Source organism: Oryzias latipes, chromosome 24 (genome assembly GCF_002234675.1).
Source record: "Oryzias latipes chromosome 24, ASM223467v1".
Classification (NCBI taxonomy): domain Eukaryota; kingdom Metazoa; phylum Chordata; class Actinopteri; order Beloniformes; family Adrianichthyidae; genus Oryzias; species Oryzias latipes.
The window spans coordinates 18,400,329-18,425,923 of NC_019882.2; the positions used below are offsets into that span (position 1 = coordinate 18,400,329).

General features: G+C 41.5%; 1 protein-coding gene across 4 annotated transcripts in view; it reads left to right on the forward strand.

Moving 5' to 3' along the window:
• Positions 1-172: 172 nt before the first annotated feature.
• ythdc2 (YTH domain containing 2) overlaps positions 173-25,595 on the forward strand; it is a 142,082-nt gene continuing 116,659 nt past the window's right edge. For 2 of the 4 annotated variants that reach the window (XM_023952792.1, XM_023952793.1), the window contains exons 1-2: positions 173-227; positions 21,282-21,418. In XM_023952792.1, the coding sequence (XP_023808560.1) occupies positions 21,286-21,418 (133 nt within the window). In that variant the 5' untranslated portion in view covers positions 173-227; positions 21,282-21,285. The remainder of the gene's footprint in view (positions 228-21,281; positions 21,419-25,595) is intronic. The other 2 variants (XM_020701809.2, XM_023952791.1) reach the window with 1 other exon arrangement.

Consider the following 25,595-nt stretch of genomic DNA (forward strand, 5'->3'; position numbering starts at 1 on the left):
GATACTAACTTTTACAGATACAAACACAAAGAAAATAACAAAATGAGGAGCCCAACCAAATCAAAATAAACAATGTTCTTTATTTGAAGGATGATACCTGAAAAATCACGATGTCCAAATTCTGTCTTGTGTCTGACTGCTATCAGACTCTTATTTTGAAATTGTTTCAGCGGAAGTGTTGTTTCTTCTTCCGCTGCCGCGGTCTTGTGGTCCTGAGGCTTCTTGAGGTGAGTGTCCCGTTTCTCATAGGAAAGCGCGGAAAGCTCTTCGTTTGTGGAGGAAATGGTTATTTTTCCAGTTTTTTCCGCCTCTCATCTTCCTTATTAGTAAACATTGGTTTTCATAAAAGAGAATTAAACTCTTATGATGTGTTTGAAAAGAGATTTTGATCGTTTTAAATTTCTCACGACAGCCACCAGCCAGGCCAAAAAAATGCCCCCTTTTTTTTATCACGAACGAAGAGGTAACTTAATATTGTAAATGTTAGTCAAATCCATTTAGAATCGGAGCATGGTATTCTTTAAGCACACAAATCTGATCAAAAAAATCCCGTAATAAGTTGTTTACCAATTATCGTGAATTTCTGATTTACGTGGTTTCTGCTAGCTTGTCGCTTTGTGAAGTTTCCCGCTTCCACTTTGATAGCTGGACTGAGTGGCCCCTCCCCCTCGCGCTCCATGAAGCCACATTCCCATAGACTTCTAGTTATAAACTGACCAATCAGAAGAAACGTGGATATGGACGAAGTTTTTTTAAAAATAAACTTTATTAACAATAGATTGCACATACAAAATACCAAACACAAAACTTCACTGTGTGCAAAATACAATCTTCACGTTCGCCAGGAGAATGAACAAAAAACCATAATAATAACCATGTAAAACAGGTTATGCAAAAATAAAACAAAAATAATAAGGCAAAGGAATCTGTTAAAGTTTCAGGAGAGACCATGTTTCAACTGTTCTGACAGCTTTTTTGTTAGTGGAGGATTTTATACTGTTCACATACAATACCATTTCTTTCTGAATAACATAAAACACTGTTTTTTTGTTGGCATATTTACACTTGTGAATAAAGTATTTAGCCATGATTATGGGTAAATTAACTACATATATTTTTTCTGCATTAAGTCTTCCTTGTGCAAAATATCCAAAAATAATATGCTCGTAAAATAATCTATAATCTTCACATAGATGAGTTCTTATAAAATGTATCACATCTTTCCAAAATAGTTGAGTGAAATAGCAAAACCAAAAGAGATGAGGCACAGTTTCTGGTGAGGAATGACAGAATGAACAGTTTATGTCCAGATCTTTTTTAAACTTAGTAAAGAAATGTTTCACTGGATAAAATTTGTGAAGAATTGTGAAAGAAATTTCTCTGATTTTATTGGTGATGAAATACTTTTGTGGCAGAGTCCAAACCTTTTCCCACTGAATTCTACATCCAAAGCTGTTCCAGTATGAGATAACATGCGGTTCTCATTTTGAAACAGAGAACGGATACTTTGATTATTCCTTCTAGCTGAAAAACATACCGTTCCACACCACAATTCTGTTAATTTGGGAGGAGAACATGGAGTATTTGAAGGAGAACTTCTACACAGAAGTCTAACACCACCTGGGATGCTCCAGTAACCAATGAAAACTCAGCAGGTGAGACATGCAGACTATAGGTGGACAGAAACTCAACGTCTGACATCAGGTTACCATGTGGATTCATCAGCTGTGTCACAAGAGAAATGTTCTTTTCAAACCAATTTTCAAGAAAAATACTCTTGTTTTTGTGTAGAATATCAGCGTTATTCCAAATATAGTAGCGATGAGAAGAGAAATTATGTTTGTAGATCTAAGTCCATGCCAATAAAACCTGCTTATGAAAATTAGACAAATTTAAAGGAATTTTCTCTATTTTAAAATTACATAATAGAAGAAATGGCAGACCTCCAAGCTTATCAAATATATATTTTGGTATGAAATTCCAAAATGAGGTTTCACTTTTTAAGAAGTTTTTTAACCATTTAATTTTGAGGACATTGTTTAGAGTGGAGAAATCAAGAAAGTCAAGTCCTCCGTTTTTAGATGAATTAATTACTACTGATTTTCGTACATAGTGGATTCTGTTTCTCCAAAGAAAATTAAAAAGTATCTGATCAATCCTTTTTGCAGTTTTACAGTCCAGAGATAGCGAGGAAGCAATGTAGACTAGTCTGGAAATTCCTTCTGCTTTGGCTAAGAGGTCACGACCTTTTAGTGAAAGATCTCTTTGTAGCCAATGATTAAATTTATTTTGTGCTTTTGCAATCATAGGATTATAGTTAATCAGTTCTCTTTGTTTTTGATCTTTAGTTATCTGCAAACACCCAAATATGTGACTTTGTCTTTGACTACTATACTATTTATGGATGTTAGAGCACATTGTTTAAGAGGAAATAACTCACATTTCTTTAGGTTTAGATAAAGTCCAGATGCTTTTGAAAATGTATCTATAACTTGAAGAACCCTGGGAACCTGTGAATAGTTTTTTTAAGAATAACATGGTGTCATCTGCCAGTTGACTTATAAGAATGTTTTTACCAGCAATAGAAATACCATCAATATTACTTGATTTTATATATCTGCAGAAAACTTGTGCAACCAGAAGAAACAGGAAACAGGTACGCAGAGACAGGACAGCCCTGTCTTATTCCTCTCTGGAGACAGAATCTGCGAGTGGTGCCAGCACTCAACTTAACAGAACTGTTTCCGTTTGCATAGAGTGTTTTAACAGCACTACACAAATAATCCCCAAAACCCATCTTTTCCAGACAGTAGAATAGAAAAGGATGCTCAACAGTATCAAATGCCTTACAAAAATCAAGCTATCATCATCAGTAATGATGTCTGAATAATCAATGAGATCTAAAACTAGTCGTAGATTGTTTGAGATGCATCTGTCTTTCATGAAACCTGACTGTTTCTCATCTATTACTGTATCAAGAACACTTTTCATTCTCATGACTAATATTGTGGCAAGAATTTTATAATCATTATTAAGTAGACTAATAGGTCGTTGTTATTAGCATCTGAAACTTCCTGTAAAGAATTGACAGAATCACAACCCAATTTATCCTCTTCACTGATTGTATTTATATTATTCAAGGAATCACAGAATGAATTCATTGCTTCCTGACTAAAAGTTGTCTTATAAAGTTCACAGTAGTAATCATGACAAAAACTAGAAATAAGCTGTTTATCATTTTCAAGTTTTCCATTTATATTTAACTGTAACACCGAATTAAACTTTGCTTGTGACTTCTCTAATTTGAAAAAATAAGAAGTCATTTGTTCCCCTTGTTCCAGCCATTTTTGTCGAGATCTTATAAAAGCTCCTTCGGCTTTAGCTTTGTACATATTGTCCAGTTTTAATTGTAAATCTATTAATCTTAAATTTTGCTCCTCATTTAGGTTTTCTGGTGGTAAACTTAAAAGTTCAGTAATTTCAGAGATTATTTCTTCTTCTAATTTACGTTTAGATTTTGCCTGAATGCTGCCATATCTTCGCAAAAATTTAGAAATTTCAAATTTTAAGAGTTCCCAGTTGGAGCTGTAAGCCTTTTGCTGTTGCGCTTTATCCCAGTAAAATTTAATGAGTCTCTTAATTACTGATTGAACACATTCATGCGTTAGTAACGTACCATTCAGCTTCCAGTAACAGATTTTTCGAGACCCATTTTCGTCAGGAAAAAATTGTATTCTAATTGTTAAGGCTTTGTGGTCAGTTAGTGGTGTTGCTAAAATGTCTGCAGAAACATTCTCTTTGTCTACATCCTTTGAGAGAAGCCAAAAGTCTAAACGTGATTGCCTAGATCTGCTCTTATTACTCCATGTATACTCCATTTTATCAGGAAATTTGGTCCTCCATATGTCACATAAATCCAACTTTTCTACCAACAGCTTCAGCTTTGATTTAGATTTTAGAGTCTGACCTGGAGGCCATCTGTCAGCGTTTTGGTCCATCACCACATTAAAGTCACCTCCAATTAGGACATGTGCGCTTGGAAATTTGGCTAACCAGAACATTATTTTATCTTCTAAAGTGTCCAGAAGCCGATTGTTATCAGAGCTGGAATTGTATCCATAAATGTTGATTATCATGCAATGAATATTGCTCATCTTTACAATTAGACAAATAAAATGACCATTTGTATCAGAATCACTGTGCAAAACCTCCCCCTTAAAATTATTCCTCATGCAACATACTCCCGCAGAGAATTCTGTGCCATGTGAAAACCAAAAGTCATCCCCCCATTGAGCTTTCCAAAAATTTGCATCCTTAGCAAGAGAATGAGACTCCTGAAAAAAAACAAAGTCAGTTTTTTGCTGTTTAGCAGACAAAAATAAGGCCTTACGCTTTACATTATGCCTTAGCCCTCTGGCATTTAACGAGAAAACAGATAATGACATAAAAAAGTAGAAAAATAAATAGAAAAATAGAACCTTTTTGAACTTAAGTCCAAAAAATATATATAGGTCAACAGCAAACGCAGTCGCACCTTCTTAAATCAAACTAGTGTGAAAAGAATAAATAACACTAACACTGAGAACATTTCAGCATTAACTCAACATCCTCTTTGGATGTAATAAAGTCAAGAAAAGAGACATTCATATGTCCATTGTGTTAACACTACAAACTGAACCTTTTTTTCTTCTTTCTTTTTTTTCTTCTCTCCTCTTCTTCTCCTCCTTTTTAAAATGGAGTTACGTTATTGATCACCAATGATGATTTCCCCTACTCCTTGGATGAAGGCCCTGGCACCAGCATAGTATGCAACTTTTCCAGCAGCTCGAGCCTTTTGAATCTCTGGCCACAGCCGCAGCCTCCGCTCTCTGTCGCCTTTGGAAAAATCCTCCTTGAACTGCAAACCGTGATCCTTCATGTAAGGTGAATCCTTCGCCGCCTTCCAGACTGCATCCCTGCCCAGCCGAGAGATGAACTGCAGAATAATAGCTCTGGGTCGTGTGTTGCTTGAAGGCTGCCTCTTATTGCCAAGTCGATGCACAGTGTCTATAACATCCAACAGCTTTTCCTTCATGGAAGGGAAGACCATCTGACAGATTTTTATCACAACAAGGCGTGTGTTTTCATTCTCTGTCTTAGGAACACCCACAAGCTTCAGATTCCATCTTCTTGTGTAAGATTCAACTTCATCCACTCTTCTTTGTAGAAGTTTAACAGGTATCTCCAAGGAGTCTACCCGTTGTTCCAGAACAGCCATCTTGATGCTAACAGCTTTAACATCGTTAGCCACAGCTTCCACCTTGTTGTTCAGGCCAGCTATTTTATCCTCAATAGCGTCAGACCTCATATTAATTAGCTCAGTTATACTAGCAAGCTGGGCGTGAATGTCGTCTTTTGGCAATGATGTAGCCTGGTTTTGAGCTTTTTCTTACTTACAGGTTGCTTACTTGGAGTTAGCGGCAGCGGCGGAAACTCTTCCTCTGGGACATCGGTCACCATACCTTCAGTATTCTTTGAATAGTCGTGACCACCGCTAGCAAGCGCGCTCGAGCTTGTGCCAGCATCGTCGGAGCTCGCCACAGCCGAATATTCCCGCTTTTTCACCATGGTATTAGCAGAATTCGAAAAAATATTCAAAATGAAACTTTTATAAGCAAGGTTCGTCACTATATAACTTTTCACAACTGTTTTTTAACTAAAGTAGGTGCGGAGCGAAGCGAAAACAGACCGACTAGGCCGCCATCTTGGAACCCAAATCGCATATGGACGAAGTTACGTAATGTATTTTTGTGTTTTTGGGCAAGACACTGAACCCCTCCCTGCCTCTGGTGGAGGGTTGACGCCAGTTTTCAGCAGGGGGGGGGCATCACCCCAGCTGTCAGTCAGCCGACAGAGGGACTGGTTTAAAAAAAGAGGACAGTTGTTAAAATACCCAACTTTGTGTTTCTGTAATACAGTGCTTCGCAATTATTTTTTTGCCAGGCCCCCCCCCTAGGAAAAAGAAAATGTTCTCCCTCTTCTATTTCCTTCCACCTTGCCCTAAATTGCGGATCGCAGAGACCTAAGACAAGTGGTCTTATTTGAGCCGCATAATAATAATCCCTGAGGGTTGGTAGTGCCATACCCCCTTTTTCCTTAGACAGTTGCATTACTTTGTATCGTATTCTGGGTCTATTACCCTTCCAAATATAACGGGAAATCCTCTTGTCCCATTCAATGAATTGCTGATCTTTTATTTCAATTGGTAGCATCTGGAAAAGATACATTAAGCGAGGCAGGATAACCATTTTAATTGTGTCCAGGGCTCCAGACTAACTTTTTTCACTAGGAGCACAGTGGCCCCCAACCGCAAATTTTAGGGGCACAACCAGAAAATTTAGGGGTGCATACCGTAAATCAACATTCTAACCAAATCTACTAATTTCCACTGTATTATGAATAAATACTTTAATAATAGATGCAGAAATTACAATGTGCTGTTTCAAATTCAGTGTCACATTTAAATCTGCACTTTTGAAGATGCAACAAGAAGGTAAACTGACAGAAGAAGGTAAACTGTAAAAGAACGGGCGATGTTCACTGGATATCAGAACAATCGATACAGATACCTGAGATCAGAGAGAGGCTCAAAAACTGATGGAAATTTATCTTGGTGACACCAAATAAGTGCAGCCAAGACGCACAATAAGCGTGTTTGAGATCACCCAGGTGGACGCAACGCTGTTCAGATCACCGTGTGTGACATATATTTTTGTTTTTGCTCCAACATCACCTGTCAATCGTCACAAAAATATCAGGAGAAAGGGGCGGGGGCAGCAAGGCCCCAACCTACTGAACGCAGCTGGAAATTTAGTACTGAACTGACTGAAAGCTGCCCTATGACTACAAAACAATGCATTATGGGACATGTGTCCTGATGGGTTTTGTAGTTAAGTGAGGAATTGAAATAATTTAAAATACCAATTGATTAAAAATAGGCTACATCCATTACAAAACATTCAAATAAATATAAAATATATAATAACACAGATCATACTAAGGGGGAGAGGAATATTAAAACTAAATTGAACTGAGTTGAACTTCAACTTCCTGTTCTCCTTCAGTCTCGCTGCAGATTCGCCATCAGCCCCCCCCCCCCCCCCCCCCCCCCCCCCTGACTGACCAAATGGTCGCAGTCTGGAGCCCTGGGGCCTGTTTCAGAAAGGAGGTACAACCAACTCTGAGGTTAAACTTGAACTCTGAGTTGGTCAATCGAGAGATTAACAACTCTGAGTTTTCTGTTTCAGAGAAGCTGATCGGAGTTAGGTCAATCAATTCTGAGTAGACTGATTCGGAGTTAAACGTGCGCACCGCGACTATAAGAAGCCATTATCAATGGAGCGCAGATATTACGAGTCACCATGGCAACCGTGGAAAAAAAGAGGTCTGCGTATTTTTCACCAGCTGAACTTGACGTGCTGCTGCAGAGTTACAGTGAATATGAGCACATATTCCGGAAGACAAGCAACACCGCTGCATCTGCAAAACAGAGACAGTTAGCGTGGGAAAACATAGCTGCTCAAGTTAATGCGTAAGTTTGCATTTAAATCATTGTTATAAAATATTGGCTGTAATAACTTTTTAAATAGCGTAAGGTGTGAATTAAAAATGGCGATATTTAGGTGTACTTTTGAAGTGTTATTCCTGGTGTAATTGCATGAAATGCTGCATAGTGTACAGAACCAATCTGGGGGGAAAAATGCATTTAAGAGGACTTTTTTTATTAACCTTCCCCTCTTGCAAACGTTGGTCAGTTTAATATTAATACATGCAATTGTGTTTTTAAAAGTGAGCTTATGTCTACCCTTGTATTGATCAAGTGGTATAGGTTTATATGGGATTAAGAAAGTAAGCAGTGCTAGCAAATTGTGTTTCCAAAAAGTAATTGTTACATTAATCTAATTCAATGTCCCTGATTTCATTTTCATGTAGTTGCAATCCTGCAGGAATTAAAAGAACATGGCAGCAGCTAAAAATGAAGTATAAAAACATAATTCAATCAGGTCAAATTTGAGCATGTCATGGATGTAGGCTTTGTTGACAATATTTGACATATGAAACATCTACATAGCAATACATATCTAATGTTGTTTTCATTCTGTATATGTAATTGACTGCAACGAAAAACGGTTACGCTCAAACAAAAACGTATGGGGAAATGACAAAAAATCGAGTCTAGGTCTCAAAATCCTTGCACGACGTAAATGTAATTCTCTACGAATTAATGCAGCCTCCTCGTCTACTGGGTCCTCCAAAAAAGGACAAGCCATTCTTGTCACTTGTCTCTGTGTGACGGACATTTGGGCAATGAAGGTTAAAGCGAAAAATACCGCTTCATCTTTAAAAAGGGGAGGGGACCGGCAGAAACCTTGAGTTTAGAGAATAAAACCTGCTCCCGACCAGGTTAAGTTCACAGCGTAAGTAACCATGGACACTGACTCCGAGTATAAGTTACCTCTCGTTCAGAAACGGGTTTGACTTACTCTGCTTTCTCTGGTTTAACAAACCTCCCATTCTGAAACGGAAAACCCAGGGTTTCCCTGATTTCAGGGTTAACGCACTCAGAGTTTACACTTAATCTCCTTTCTGAAACAGGCCCCTCTGGTGTCTATCCTTGAAGATTGGTAGATGAGTCCATCTGGAAATGTCTGATTTTATTTTTAAGTTTAGAGGGACATAATTTGCATCAAATAATTTAGTAATATCTTGGGTGAGGTTAATTCCTAGGTACTTCATTGTATTCGTAGTACATATCAGGTCATATTTATTCAAAAGCTGTTTTGGTGGATTAAAATTGAGAGTTAAGATCTGTGTTTTTTGGACATTTAATCTGTAGCCTGATAATTGTCCAAATTCTTTTAGGAATGACATTAATATTGGTAAAGACTTCAGGGGTTGTGTTAAATAGATTAATACATCATCTGCAAATAATGATAATTTGTGTTCTTGTCCTCCTATTTTCACTCCTGTTATCTCTTTGGCTTGTCGAATTAATTGACCGAGGGGTTCAATAAATAAAGCAAATAAAAGTGGTGAGCATGGGCAGCCCTGTCTGCAGGAACGCTCCAGTGTGAAGGGTTTCGTAAGACTACCATTAATTTTAATTCTTGCTGTGGGGTTATTATATACAGCTTGAAGAGCCTGAATAAGAGTTGTATGTAAGCCATATTTCTTTAGTACTTTAAACAGGAAGGTCCATCTAACTGTATTGAATGCCTAATATTGAATGTTTTAATTCACAGAGGGTGAGTAGATTGTAGGATTCTTGACGTAGCGTGGCAGCTGACAGAAGGTTTGCGGCAGGAAGGTCCAGAGTGCGTGGCTTCGGCTGAATCCAAGGAGGAGAGCGTGAGCGGTGGACTGCGACCCGAGGTTCACCCGTGATGCAGATAATTCCTGAGAGTGGAGCAAAGAGGAACAGTTAACGAGGCTGGGATTAGACAAGGCACAAAACATGAGCTGGCCAGACATAAGCACCGTGGAAGGAACAACGGACTGGCGTCGAAAACAGGTCCTGGATCTCCTTAAGTAGGCGGGGATGAAGATGAGGTGAGTGGAACCAGCTGGTTGCGCCCAGAGCAGAGCAGGAACGGGGGAGGAGGGAGGTAATTGACAGAGGCACCATGTCAGTACCCCCCCTCAACGACCGCCTCCAGGCGGTCCGGGGCGATGATCCGGATGGGCGTGGAAGAAGTCGTCTATCAGGGAATGGTCCAAAATAAGGGAGCGGGAGATCCATGATCGCTCCTCAGGACCGTACCCCTCCCAGTCCACCAAAAACTGGAACCCCCGGCCACGGCGGCGAACATCCAAAATCCGACTGACGGTAAAGGCAGGCGCGCCATCAATGGTCCGGGCACGGGGAAGTGGACGGCGGGCACAAAGGGCTTTCGCTGACAGGCTTAATCTGGGAGACGTGGAACGAGGGGTGCACCCTCAGAGCAGCAGGCAGGCGTAGACGGACACAGGAGGGGTTAATGATGTGATCAATCATGTAAGGGCTGATGTACCTGGGAGCCAGCTTACGTGATGATGCCTGAACGGGGATGTTGCGTGATGATAACCATACCTTCTGCCCAGGACGGTAATCGGGACTCACCACCCTGTGACGGTTAGCGATCTGACAGTTGCTCTCCCTGGTGCGCAGGAGAGCAGCCCTGGCCTGACGCCATATGTCCTGGCAACGTTGTAGATGTAGCTGGACTGAGGGCACTGCCAGATCGAGTTCCAGAGAAGGAAACAGAGGTGGTGAGTACCCCAAAGAGGCTTCGAAGGGGGATATGCCTGTAGCAGAGGAGGGATGAGCGTTATGAGCGTATTTCACCCAGATGAGATACGTGGACCAGTCAGATTCATTTTGAGCTGCCAGGCATCTGAGAGCCGCCTCCAACTCTTGGTTTGCTCTTACGGCTTGTCCGTTGGACTGGGGGATGGTATCCTGAGCTAAGACTGGCTCCACGGGCGGAGCAGAACGACTTCCACACCTGAGACGTGAATTGAGGTCCACGGTCAGACACGATGTCACATGGTATGCCATGGTAGCGAAACACATAATTGACAAGAAGTTCAGCAGTGTCTGAGGCAGAGGGGAGTTTAGCCAAAGGGATAAAGTGAACGCCCTTGGAGAAACGATCAATGACCGTTAGTATTACTGTGTGCCCCTGGGATGGGGGCAACCCTGTAATGGAATCCATAGCGATGTGAGACCAAGGGCGACTAGGTATAGACAGAGGCAACAGATGACCAGAGGGAGGTGAATTTGAGTTCTTGGAGCGGGCACAGATGGTACAAGCAGCCACGTACTCACGGACGTCCTTCTCAAGAGAGGGCCAGTAAAACCGACGACGCAGTAGGTTGATAGTCCTGCGTACTCCTCCGTGACAGGCGATCCGTGATGCATGCCCCCATGTGAGTACGTCGGACCTGAGAGAATCGGGAACATACAGACTACCAGGTGGACAGGAAACATGATCAGGTATCTCACCCTGGGCCTGTTGGACCTTGCTCTCGATCTCCCAGGTGAGAGTACCTATAAAACAGGAGGTGGGAATGATGGTAGAGTCAGTGGTGGGTTCGACAATAGTATATTTCCTGGATAAGGCGTCCGGCTTGATATTGCGGCTGCCTGGACAGTAGGTGATATTGAAGTTGAAACGATCGAAAAACAAACACCAGCGAGCTTGACGGGAATTCAGACGTTTTGCACTGCGTAAGTATGCTAGATTTTTATGATCAGTCCAAACTATAAAGGGTAGCTCTGCCCCCTCCAGCCAGTGTCGCCACTCTTCCAAGGCTAATTTGATAGCCAAAAGTTCGCGGTTGCCCACGTCATAGTTCCTCTCAGCAGGGCTCAACTTGCGTGAGAAATAAGCACAGGGTTTTAACTTGCTGGTGGACTCCTCACGTTGGGAAAGGACAGCGCCGACTCCAGAATCAGAAGCATCCACCTCTACGATGAATTGCTTAGAGACATCAGGTTGAATGAGAATAGGTGCGGTTACAAATAGTTCCTTGAGTTTCTTGAACGCTGTGTCGGCAGCCGGGGTCCAGATGTAGGGTTTATTGATCGATGTAAGTTGAGTGAGGGGAGCAGCTATACTACTGAAATTTCGGATAAACCTCCTGTAGAAGTTCGCGAAGCCCAGAAATTGTTGCAATTTCTTGCGAGTCTGCGGAACTTCCCAATGGGCGACAGCTTCAATCTTGGCCGGGTCAGGTCTGATGTTACCGGCTTCAATAATATAGCCCAGAAACGGAATTGTGGTGGTATGGAATTCGCATTTTTCTGCCTTAACGAATAATTGGTTTTCGAGTAACCTTTCGAGAACAAGGCGGACGTGGTGTTCATGTTCAGTTAGGCTGGATGAGTATATTAAGATATCGTCAAGGTAAACAAAAGTGAATCTATTGAGGAAGTCGCGAAGAACATCATTAACAAGCCGTTGAAAACTGCGGGTGCGTTAGTGAGGCCGAAAGGCATGACCAGATATTCATAATGGCCTAAGGGAGTGGTGAAGGCGGTCTTCCATTCATCTCCCTCTCGAATGCGAACCAGATGATAAGCGTTCCTTAAATCTAGTTTAGAAAAGATGCATGCCTGTTGGACTGCGTCAGAATCTATTAAAGGGAGTGAATATTTATCTTTTACAATAATCTGATTCAAGTCACGGTAATCGATGCAGGGCCTCAGGGTTTTGTCTTTCTTCTCAACGAAGAAGAAGCCTGCGCCGACCGGAGATGTAGAGGGACGGATGTGACCAAGCGAAAGAGCCTCCTGGATGTATTTTTCCATAGCATTTTTTTCTGGACCAGATAAATTGAATAATTTTCCCTTAGGGAGAGGTGCGCTGTTTAGAAGCTCTATGGCGCAGTCATAAGGCCTATGGGGTGGAAGATCGCTAGCTTTGAATTTACAAAAAACGGCTTTGAGATCATGATAGCAAACGGGCACCTTGGACAGATCTATTTCCTCTTCAGACTCAGGTGTAGTGACAATAGCGGAGGGAATTGCGTAATGAAGACAGTTAGCCAGGCAGTGAGTACTCCAATTAGTGATACGAGGAACGGCCCAGTATATGTGTGGGTTATGTTTTTGGAGCCAGGAAAATCCCATAATGATGGGGGTCTGGGGGCAATGGGTGACAAAAACTGATGGTATTCTCTATTATTGCCTGATGTAAGGATCAGTACCGGCTTAGTGCGAGTGGTTATACGGTAAAGTTGTTTCCCACCTAATCCGGCGGCATTAATGGGGGAGTCGAGAGGTTCAATAGGCAGTGAGAGGTGAAGTTGCAGATCAATGAGGCTATGTTCGGCGCCTGAATCAATGAGCGCGTTGAATTCATGGACTTGGCTTTGATGAGCAATTTTGACAGGAACAAACAAGAACTTGGTTTCTTTGGCGTGAGTAACATTGCCCCCCCCGTGGCCTGTCATCTAACGCGGGGTTCTGGAGTTTAAACGCCGACTGCATTGAGCAACTTGGTGACCGGGGTGCCCACAATAAAAACATAAACCTTTTTCTCGCCTCTTTTGGCGTTCTTCAGCTGTTAATTTTGAATGACCTACTTGCATGGGTTCATCAGACGCGGGAACTGGTGGCTCATGGACAGGCAACGGGAACACGTAGTTAGGAGAAGCCTGATTCTGGGAGTGACCTGGAGGCCTACGGTTGCGTTCAGTGTGACGTTCACGTAATCGGACATCTGAACGGAGGGCTGCGGAGACAAGATCCTCGAAGGTGTTAGCTTCAGGCTGTGAGCATAAATGATCTTTGATTCCTTCACTCAAAGATTGGTAGAATATCCCCTTGAGAGCGGGGTCAGGCCAGCCAGCCTCTACAGCTAAGATGCGGAAGTTGATCAAATGTTCACTTACCGAACGGTTGCCTTGTTTTAGATTTAGCAACCGCCTGGTGGTTTCCTCCTGCTTACGAGGCTGGTCAAACACTAGCCGAAATTCCTCGATGAACCGGTCAAACGGGAGATGTGAGATGGGATGAGAAGCCAGGAACGCCTGGGCCCACTGGAGAGCTTTGTTTCTGAGGGCGTTCACTATAAGTGAAATTCTGCTGTGGTCCGTTTGGTAGTGTCTGGGTGCCTGCTGGAAGATGAGCTGGCATTGAAGGAGAAACCCTCCACAGGCCTCGACATCACCGCTAAACGGTTCCGGTTGAAGGCGGAAGTTTTCGGGGGTCATGGCAGACGCGGAAGCCAGGCTGTTGTCGGAAGAAGGAGCTTGAGCTGCGGCTGCGACATTGGGAGATTGTCCAGTTAATTCTGCGAGGGTAAGTGTAATACTGTCGAGACGCCGAAAAAGATCTTGCTGAGCCGCAGACATTTGAGCAAGCGCATCAGCTTGGTTACCTTGTATTGAAATGGCGTGGCGGAGTCCTTCCGGGTCAGCTGGGTCGGGAGTTTGGCCAGTCCGTTCTGTCATGATCTCGCGGGATTTCTGACAGACCCAAACGCTGGAACCAAGAAAGACACTTGGAGTCGTGAGGTAAGTTTAAGAGAGTTTTAATTCACAGAGGGTGAGTAGATTGTAGGATTCTTGACGTGGCGTGGCAGCTGACAGAAGGTTTGCGGCAGGAAGGTCCAGAGTGCGTGGCTTCGGCTGAATCCAAGGAGGAGAGCGTGAGCGGTGGACTGCGACCCGAGGTTCACCCGTGATGCAGATAATTCCTGAGAGTGGAGCAGAGAGGAACAGTTAACGAGGCTGGGATTAGACAAGGCACAAAACATGAGCTGGCCAGACATAAGCACCGTGGAAGGAACAACGGACTGGCGTCGAAAACAGGTCCTGGATCTCCTTAAGTAGGCGGGGATGAAGATGAGGTGAGTGGAACCAGCTGGTCGCGTCCAGAGCAGAGCAGGAACGGGGGAGGAGGGAGGTAATTGACAGAGGCACCATGTCAGTATTGTGTGCAATCTAATTTATCTTTTCCTTCTTTTGGTATCACTGAAATTATAGGGTCCCTCCATGAGGAGGGGATTGTTCCCTTTAGTAATATCCAATTACATATTTTGCAAAGTTTAGGAGTTAGTTGAGCCCTAAAACATTTGTACCACTCGGCTGGGAAGCTATCTAGACCTGGAGTCTTCTGTGGTTTAAGCCTGGATATTGCAGCCTTCACCTCGTTTTCCGGTATTTCTGCCACCAAGATTTTGTTCCTGTGTGACCTTAGGTAAATCTAGGGATTCAAGAAAAGTTCCTAATTCATTTATGTTATCTAGTTTTGGCTGTGCGAATAAACTTTGTAATATTCTTCAAAACAATTTTGGATATCTTCTGGTTTATATTGTATTTCCTCTGTTCGGGAGTGTCTTATTTTAGTGATTGTGTTATCTTTTTGTTTTTTTCTCAATTTGTATGCTAATAGTTTCATTGCTTTACTTCCTGCTTCGTAATATCCCTGTTTTAGAAAAAACAATTTCTTTTTAACTTCTTCTGAGTATATCTCATCTATCTCATTTTGTAGTTTTTTTAATCTTTGTTCCGTTATCATGTTTCGCTCCAATTTTATGTTGTTTTTGCAAATCTTTAAGTTGACATGTTAATTGATTAAGCTTCTCTTGTTTACGCTTCTTTAACGATGAGGAGAGCGAAATTATTTTTCCTCTTAGTACAGCTTTATACGCATCCCACACTGTAGTTGGGGAAACTTCCCCATTATCATTATCTTCAAAATACATTTCTATCTCTTTACCCAATTCTTCTTTTAATTTTGCATTATTTAGTACACTTAGGTTCAATTTCCAAGTTGTAGATTTGGGCTTGTCATTGATATTTATTAGCATTTTTACTGGTGCGTGGTCAGATATATCTATTGTTCCTATGTCGCATCTCTCTCGTCGCTTCTTCAGCTGAGTTGTATACACGAGTTCCGTCCGGGTAGAAAACTCGAAGTTTGGCGGGCAAGGGGGTCTGAAATCGGATCCCTTTTTCTTTCAGAACCTTCTTTGCTTCTGCATATTCTTTTCTTTTGTTAAGCACGCTCGGTGCATAGTCGTTATCAAAATTTACTTGTCCGCCCTTCAAGATGAATCCTTTCTTCTGCCACGCCGTTCGTAGAATCTCCTCTTTTATTCTATAACTTTGGAACGTTACTACAATGGATCTCGGCGGCCCCCCTTCTCGTGGTGCTGGACCCAGGGCTCGGTGTGCTCGTTCGATCTGGAGGTTTCTGTCTTCCGCTAATGACAGATTTTGTTTAAGCAGCTCTTCGACAAATTGTATCATTGATGGGGATTTATTTTCGGAGCCCTCCGCCACAGAGTAGATCCTGATGTTGTTTCGTCTGGCCCTTCCTTCCTGGTCAGATTGTTGAGTTTCTAGCTGTGACTGAAGTTTCACCAGCTCCTCCATGACGAGGCTCTTCCGCCTCGTCCAGCCTTATCTTTGCCTTGCTAATCTCTTCCTTAATTTCTCTCAATTGTTGTTTGTTGTCCTGGCTGAAACTTTTTATTTCTGTCAGTATTGTTGTTAGGTTGATTTCTTCATCTGGCTCATCTTTGTTAGCATTAGCCGGTGATGCGCTGCTAACACCAGCACGTGGGCGCTCTGGGCTGTTGCTTCCATGAAAATCAGCAGTTTGCGTGGTTTTCTTTGGCTTAAGTTGAGCTTGCTTGTCTCACGTCCACATCTTGCCCTTTTCCATCTCTTAGAATCACTGTGGATATCGTTTGTCGAGTTTGAAAGGTAATTTAATTCCTAATGTCGGAGGAGAGAAGACTCTAAGCTGCCATCTTTGCGGCTGCGCACTGGAAGCCCCCTGCTTTTACTTTTTTAAACAAAACTTACAAATGATGAAATCTATTTAACAAAAACTATTTTATTTGAACATTTCCTTTGTTAATTGTTTCTAACACAAAGTTCTACTAAATACAAGCTGTAAAAATGTTTGACCGCGACTCCTGCTGCTTCATCATCTTCTGTGTGGAGAAGACAAGACGGGGTTTCTTAATTTAATTAAAACCTAAACCCCAGATATGAGCGGTATTGTTAATCCTTTAGAAAATGGTGCTACTCTGAGGGTGAATGTTTATCTCCTTTTAGTCCAGACCACAAAGTGTGGTTTAAAACACAGCTGGGACTTTGAGTAAGTAAGTAACCTTTTTATTTTGGACAAGTGAAAACAAGTGTAGAATAACAAAATCAGACAAAAACTAGACAAAAATTATGTAAAACCAGAAAATTATAGAAACAACACAAGTCCAAAAGGGAGTGAGAAGAAGAAAAATCTTATACTTAACTTTTGATTCCAAGAGTGTGTTCATTTATTTATTATTCATCCCAGAAATGGGGGTTACATTTGTCTTGCGTTTGATTAAATAAAAGCAAAACTTGCTTTAAGTTGTCTGCTGTTTGTACTTATTGCTTTCGTTAAGTAGGGGAAGGAAAAAATTTTGGGGAAAAAAATCGGAAGTCGAATAAAAATAAATAAAATCTGAAATTTTATTTTTAGGCCATATCGCCCAGCCCTACCTTGCTGCAGTTATGGATGATGATCTCAGTGGGATTTCTCTGGTTTCTAGTGATCCTCTGCAGATCAGGTTTATATCCAGTCGTAGCCTCTCTGATCGCTTCCTTTACGTGAGTGTCAGTCAGAACGGACCGATGTCTTGATTTCACGTGTTTCAAGGTAATAAACAGAGAGTGGCAGACATAATATATTGAGGAGAACATGGACAGCAGCTTGAGAGCAGCTCTTTGACACACGGGGATTTCTCTGTTCTCCAAAACGTAACAAAGAGATTTCAGCTCAATCATCTCCGGTTCTCTTGCTGCCTCATCAGTGACAAGCTGGGATCTCATCAGTCAGTCTCTGCATTAGAGGATCCATGAGAAAAGGGATCTGCGGTCGATTCTGCTGCAGGTCTTCAAACCACAAAGTAAAGTTTCCGTCCAGCAGCAGCGTCACGTTCTGCTTTAATCATTCTGATTGCAGCTTTCTGCTGTGAGCTCCACAAAGAAGGAAAGTAAATTAATGATGACCGTTTAAAAGTTTGAATAGCTTCACCTTGTTAATAAAGGAGACAATTTGTGTTGATCAGGAAGAGTTTTTTATTTTCTCTGGGATATGTTTTGTTCTTTTCTGCCATGAACTATTTTACTGCTTCCAAAAGCTCATAATAATAAACATAGTGACGCCATTCTGTTCAGTAAAAAAGTAAGAATCTTCCTATTCTTCCAGAAACGTCCTGTGTTCATCTTTATACTCTGAATTAAGCCATTTGGACCATGAGGGTAACAGTCTGCAGCACATCAAATGTTTAGTTATTTTTTCCGGCATTGGGCGTAACCCCCCCAAAATGATTGGCGGTCACTTGTGTGTCGGGAGCAGCATCAAAACACACACACTGCCAAATTACTCTAATTATTACTTATTTTTAATAACCTCCGATGGATTTGAGTGTAGCTAATAGAGGGAAAAACCTATGAAATGAGGCACAGTATATAGAAAATATGATGAGACGCAAAGAGCCGCATGCTTATTGGCCGAGAGCCGCGTGTTCGCCACCCCTGCACTAGAGTGACTTGGCAGAGCATTTCTGGTAGAAATAGCCTTGAAACGGATTTTACTGTTTGTGGTTTGATGCTCCAAGTTTAAAGTTCAAACACCAGAGATCAAAATCTCAATTTAATATCACCAGAAAAGATGTTAGATAAAAAAAATTGCCAACCAAAGGATTCCATTATTTTTCATGAAAACTTCAAGTGTTATTTTAAAATTGATATTTTGTTAAAGGCAAGCAGAGAGGAAGTCACAGCATCATGAAAACATCCGATAAAAACATTTTTTTTTCTGAAGAACTGCTGTATTGATTTCTAATCAGTGTTTGCTCTCTGCTTTTGGCGTTTTCATGCCAAATATGAAATGTTTGATTTTTAATCCCAAATGAGTCGTTTATACTTTCCTGCTGAAAAACGCCACCATGAGAAAAGGGGGTTCAGTCTGTCACCTGTAGTCTGAACCAGCTGGAAAGATTCAAAGCTGCTCAGGAAATGAGCACAGATCTACTGAAGGGGAGCCGACTGACAGAAGAAGCTCCTTTTTAATAAAATGCAGTTTTTACAAATGTTCCATAAATGAATTTTGTTGATTATAAAAAGTGATATGAAATGGGAAGACAGGGTGGAGATTCCTAGTTCCCCACTCTGGGGGCTGCAGCCATCGAGAGGAGCTGCTGGATCCAGACTATGACAGGAGGGGGAGGAGACTAAGCACATGAGGGGAGGGGCCTATTATTGGGAGCAATCTAAATCCAGTCTCCCCTCAAAACGTGGGCGGCTCTGCCCTCAATCTGGGGCTGGCTGGCCGCCTCCTGACTGCCTGGCCGCCCTGGGAGGGGGGGCGCCTACCATGGCCGGCTGGGGGCCGGTCGCTCGGGGGAGCCTTCTTCCCCCGCTTGTGCCCATCCACCTGCTCATCCCCGCTTCCACCCAAATAAACGTTGCACACAGGCACATAGGGCCCCAGTAACTGGATGGCTGGGACATGCTGACGGGGCTCACTGGGGGCATCTCTCTCTGGGTCGTGTCGACGCCCGCCCTCCATTCCACTTTTACTCGCATATTAGACATCCTGATTCATCTAGGGCCTTGTTGGGGTGTTCTGGTGGAGGGGGGCACGGTGCTAATCTTTCACTGGCCCCCCCCCACAATTTTAACTTCCACTTGAAACACACACTGCATGCTATCAGCACACACACAGCAAATACACGCCACACACAGAGGGACCCCGGAGTGGGGGGGCTCTACTGCTTGGCAGCGGTGGGGTCCCCCACTCTGGAGACCTCCTATTTTACCTGCAACACACACAGCACACCCTCACCACCATACATGGGTGGGGGGGTCGGGGGCGGCCGGTCTTCACTCGCCTGGTCCTCTCAGGGCGGCCAGGCTTCTTGTGGGGATCCTGTCAGCTGCAGTGGTGGTCGGGTGGAAGGGGATACTGCATGGTGATTGGGGGGGGGGGGGGGGGGCATCCAGAAGATTGTGAGCATGTGTGCGTAAGTGCATGGGTGGGACAGACCTTGGGGCTTGGGGTGGGCGGTCCCCTTCTTCCTCCTCTCCCAGGCTGCTTGGGTCCCTTCGCCTGGGGTGCTCCTTGCCTGGGGGTCTCTCCCCCCCTCTCCTGGTCTGGCTGGGTAGGATCGGGTTCCCCTTATGAACACACGGTTCACTTCGGCAGCGTGCATGTATCTCCACCCCCACGTGCACACTGCCACACTGCTCCCTGTCTGCTTCATCCCCCCTCCTAACCCACAGTGTATTGATGGACAGATGTCTTCAGATTTTCACCTTAGATGTAATATTTGTCTTTCCAGCAGATCTGGTATAATTGTTATCATTGTTAAATAATAACTTATTCAAATCAGTACTTGTATCCCCACTTTCTCCACCTCTCTTCCTTTTACTCTCTTCCACCCCCTCCTCACATTCTTCCCCTCTCCCTCCCCACACACACTAAATGTAACAAAAAAAAAAAATAAAGTAACAAAAAGGGGTTTACAGTAATCCCTTGTTTTTCGCGTAGGTTACGTTCCAAAAAGAACCCGTGATAGGCAAAATCCGTGAAGTAGAAACCTTTATTTTTTTAACAATTATTATACAATTAAATACTCTATTGTAAATTGAAAAGAAAAAACAAACCATTTTACAGGCTCAAGCATTTGTTTCACAAATAAAAGTACTTTAGAAAAGTTTTTTCAACAAATAACTTCTCTACTGTACAGTCAAATAATAATTTTAATCATCGATGTGAACAGAAGGCTTCAAATCGCGGAGATTAGCCCCGCCCACCGCGACCCGAAGAATTGGATTAAACGGGAGAAAATTTTAAATGATTATGAAAAAAATACAAAGTACAGTGGGACAAATAGTGACTCAGGTGTATTTCACTGCTGTTCAGACTGAGCCGCTGCATCCTGACTCCCCTCTGCAGTGTTTTCTTCTTTTGAAGCCCCGGGGGAAGAACATAGTGATAGGCAGTTGTTGTTGCTCTTTTTTCTATGGGTTTTAGAGAAACTCGAAATTGCAAGAGAATTTGCACGTATGTAATGTAAATTTGGCGAGCTGTTTTACATACTTGTACATATTAAACTGCAACGTCATTGACGCACAGGTAGAGAAGAAGCGGAGTGACTTTTTAGCCAATCAGAATGCAGAACACAATGCACGATGCAAATCCGTGAAGTAGCGAAACCGTGAAAAGTAAACCGCGTTATAGCAAGGGATCACTGTATACCAATATACACTCTGGTTTTTAGAAGTTCTATAACCTCTTTTTGTGATGGTAAAACCTGTCCAACACAAAAGGCCTTCAGCTCTAATCTGTTTGCTCAGCTGTTGGACAGAACAAGTTGGAAGAAGAAAAAAACAACAGCAAAAAAACGGGCAGAGCTGCTCCAACTTGGGATTCATTTTCTGAAGTAGAAGGATCTCAAACACCTTGCCTGGTTGGATAAGCGATGCACGCTCGCTGCATCTCTCCTCAGATAGCTGGCCTTTTGCTGTCAGCAGTTTCCAGAAAGTCTGATTATTCAGAAATCCTCTGATCCCAATCTCAAAATCTGAGTAGATGTACATCTTCATTGTCTTCCACAGCCAGTTGAAACAGATTTACCAGCCTCCACTTGCACTAGTTCTGTCTGGGTGTGAGGGAGCTCTTTCTTGTTCCTTAGCATGGAAAAGATTTTATGTTAAATTCTTTGAAAACTCCTCTTCTTATGTTGCAGTGCCATGTCAGCCAGAAGTCACGGCTCCGTCCTTCATGGCGACAGTTTCAGAGGCTCCGTTGAAGCTTACATCGATGAGGAAGTGAAGATTGCAGTCACTGCTGCTTTGGAGAGGTTTTACTGCAGTGAAGAAAAAGGTACCAACTGTCTTTATTGTGGCTCTACTGAAAAGAAACAGTCACAGACCCACATCTATGTGGCACTTCATGACCTTTTTGTTGAGCTCGATCTCTTGTTATGCCGGCAGACAGAGAACTGTTGCGAGAAGATAAGGCTGCCCGCTCGGGCCTCCTGAATTTTGGGATATTTTTCTTATTTTCATAGAGACGGTAATAAAAAAGGGCCCCTAATTTTATTTTGTTTTTTACTTTGCGGGTTAATGCGGGTCAGTGAACCTTCAAACTGGGTCACAGTGACACGGAAACACCGCGGAAGACACAGCTCTCGTAGCGGGAGAGAAGCTGCCGGTACTGGCAGAATCTCTGGATGACCTTGTGAACCCAGACATGGAGACATAATTACAGATGTTTTTAATTTCTCAACATCATGTGTATCTTCCATGCGTTAAGCTCAGAAACACATTTTTGGACAGGCGGAAAGCAGAGAATTGGCCGTGTAATGAAGGGGAGGCGGCAAACGTGAATTTGCTGTGCAGATTGCATTTGGTGTGAACGCAGCATAAGGGGGCTCAGGGCTCGACATAGCCATTTGCCTGCTGGCCCGGTCCTGTTTCTCGAGCAGTACAAGACTTAATTTTTCACTTGTCCGCTCGGGCCACTAAAATATCTAACGGTTAATATATTTTTCACCTTTTTTAATAAAGTATATTTTGCGAAAACGTGTAGATTTACCTCGTCTTCATCGCTTTGAAAGTTTGACGTCCGCCATGATTGTTTTGGTCACGTGGTGCGCACGCTCCACAACAGCACCACGCATCTCCGGATGCAGAGAGTGAACAGTATTCACTCTCCGCATTCGTCTGAGCAACTTAATGGTGCGAAATTAGCTTGGGAAGTTGGATAAGGAGACAACGAACGCACATTTTATTATTAGTATATAATTAGTAGTATGGACAGCAAGATATTTAATGAATGCACTGAAGATGAAACTGTATGCACTAATCTTTAAGCTGAATGTCAAAGAATCAAAGGCAACTCCAAATACCTGAATCTCAGACTCAAATGCAGTATAATATCAAAGTACTTCATTTTGTTTTTCTTTAAAACACTGTAAGCAATAAGTATTCCAAGTCAAAAGCTGAATGATCTCAGTAATTTAATTTAATTTAATTTTTCAATTATTTAATTAAGTAACTAAAGTAACTAAAAAGTAACTGTGACTTTGCAACTTTAAACAAGTAACTCTGCAAATTTGAACAACATAACAGTAATTAAGGATCTAAAAAGTAAATGTAACTTTGCAACAGTAACAAAAAGCAGTACCTCAAGGTAGTCAGAGCAAAAAAGTAAATAAAACTTCTTAACTATTGATTACGTACAATGTGAGATTACAAATGTGAAATAGCAGTGATTAGAAGCAGCATGAAAACTTCTTAACTAGTGTTACCTACTATAATGCAGCGCTCTCTTCAAAACATCTGAAACAGACTAGAGCAGATTTAAGTTTGATATGCTCTATTTTCAGTCATTGAAAAGTGTAGAAATAAGTGCTAGATGTCACCAGAATGCACCAAATTGAACCATATTAAAATTTTCCGGGGGGGCATGCCCTGAAGTTGCGGCGTCCGGCGCTTGGGTGCCGCCTCCGGTGGCGGGTCGCGCTGTGTGCGGTTTCGGGCCAGTAACTTTAGTTTAGTTTAGTTTATTTTTCCACAATGTGTCAAAAGCAACAAATCCCCTCATAATACAGAATGTGGAAAAAATGGACATCCCCGAAGCAGCTGCTTATTATTAGGGGTCCAGCATTTAAACCAGCATAAAAGTACAGAAGATGAGTGGCGGAAGAAAAAAAAGAAAAGAAAAGAAGAAGAAAATAATTACAAAAATATAATACAATAATAATATGAGAAAATGATGGTAATATAGTGGAAAGTGTTGGACAATAGGGACAATGAATTTGAACAACATAAACTCTGGCGTGTGGCCATATAAGTGTCAACAAACAGAGAGAAATCACGAAACATTAGTAGGTGGTTTCGGTCGGAGCAGCATTTGTACAGTATGATGACAATAATAGCAATTTCAGTTTCCTTTTAAACATGTATATTTTAGCAGACTGTTTAATGTCATTGTCTAATGTATTCCAAGTTTGTGGACCTCTAGTACAGACAGAGAAGCTGTGCATTGTAACTTTCTGTTTTTGCCTTTTAGCATATGCTTTCCCCTGGTGTCATGGTGATAAGAGGGCGAGGAAAGTGGTATGAGGTCACACAAATGACTGTTTAGTTTATGAACAACACTGTACATTGTGCATGCGTTATGATACGTGTTGAGTTCCGGTAACTTAAGGAGGCTGTATCTGTGAAAGAGTGGATCTGTTGGAGAATTTGGCATGGACCAGGTTATTTCTCTTATTGCTTTATTTTGTGTTATCTGGAGTTTTGTGGTGTAGGTAGAATATGTGTTATTCCATATGATGTTGCAGTAATTCAGGTGAGGCTCAAACAGAGATCTGTACAATGTTAGCAATGCATCTGATGGGAGCATGTGCCGAATCTTATAGAATAAACCAACAAATTTGGATAATTTTTTAACAAGTTCATCTATGTGTTTTTTAAAATTTATAAATTGATCTATATGGATTCCATGAAATTTTATTGAGTCCACCTGTTGTAGAGATCGTCCATCTATATTTATGTTTAACTTCCTGTAGGTGGATTTGTGTCTGGATGTGTGGAATACGATAAAAAGGTTTTGCTAGTGTTTAGTGACAATTTCTTGCATTTGAACCAAGTATCTACTTTTAGATAGATAGATATATAGATAGATAGATAGATAGATAGATAGATAGATAGATAGATAGATAGATAGATAGATAGATAGATAGATAGATAGATAGATAGATAGATAGATATATGACTTTATTAATCCCACAATGGGGAAATTTCATTTATCTGTGGCAGCAACACGACATTCAGAAATAATCTATATAATATAACATCAATAAAGGACATCACAAATTACATTTATATTAGATAATTAAAAATATTACTAAAATTATTATGAAAAATTATTATCAAAACTGAGATTCTACTAGATTTTACTAGTTGTTCATTTAAGAGTTTTTATAATAGGTCTATATTTCTATGTGCCAGAAATAAGCTAGTATCGTCTGCAAAAAGTATTTTGTGGATGGCGCCGGAACAGTAAACAAAATCATTTATATAAATTATGAAGAGAAGTGGTCCCATTATGGATCCTTGTGGCACACCCGTTTGAATGTTGAGTTTATGTGATTTTAGTTCATCAACTTTTACATATTGCTCTCTTCCACAGATATAACTCCTGAACCATTGGAGCGCTAATCCCCTGACCCCGTAATGCCTTAATTTGCTGAGTAATATTTCATGATCTATAGTGTCAAATGCCTTAGAAAGTTCCAGAAATACCCCAATACCATACTCACCTCTTTCAAAGGCGTCATTGATTTTTTCTACTAGATCTAAGATAGCCATACCCGTGGTGCTGTTTTTCCTAAAGCCATATTGTTGAGGCACTAGTATATTGTGTTTTACAAAATAGTAGGATAATCCTGAGTACACAACTCGCTCAAATACTTTGGAAAGAATTGGCAGTATTGATATGGGTCTGTAATTTTTAATATCATTTTGTCCCCAGACTTATTTATGGGTATTATTTGAGCTATTTTAGTCATTTTTGGAACTTTTCCATGTGTTAGTGAAAGATTAATGGTGTAGGCGAGAGGTTCTGCAATTTCATTTACTATGGCTTTGATGATATTACTACTTATGTTATCAGCACCAACTGTGTAGGATGATCTCAGCTTGTTTATAATATTCACCACTTCTGTTTTACAGGTGGGTTTTAGAAAGAATGAATTTGGGTAATTTCCCTGAAGGTAAACATTGTAATTGGCACCACCTGGTGGACAAATGTTTTGAGAAATACTTTTCCCAACTGAACAGAAATAATTGTTAAAAATATCAGGTAAACTGAGATTGTTTGATTGACATTGTTCTAAGGCATCGGGGATGACTGTAGTTTTTGTTCTGCGGCTGAGGATGTCATTTAACACCCTCGAAGACTTTTTTTGATCTCCAGATGCAACCTTCAGTTGTGTAGTGAAATGATTTTGTTTGCTTATTTGTAATAGTTTTGTTAGATTGTTTTTATA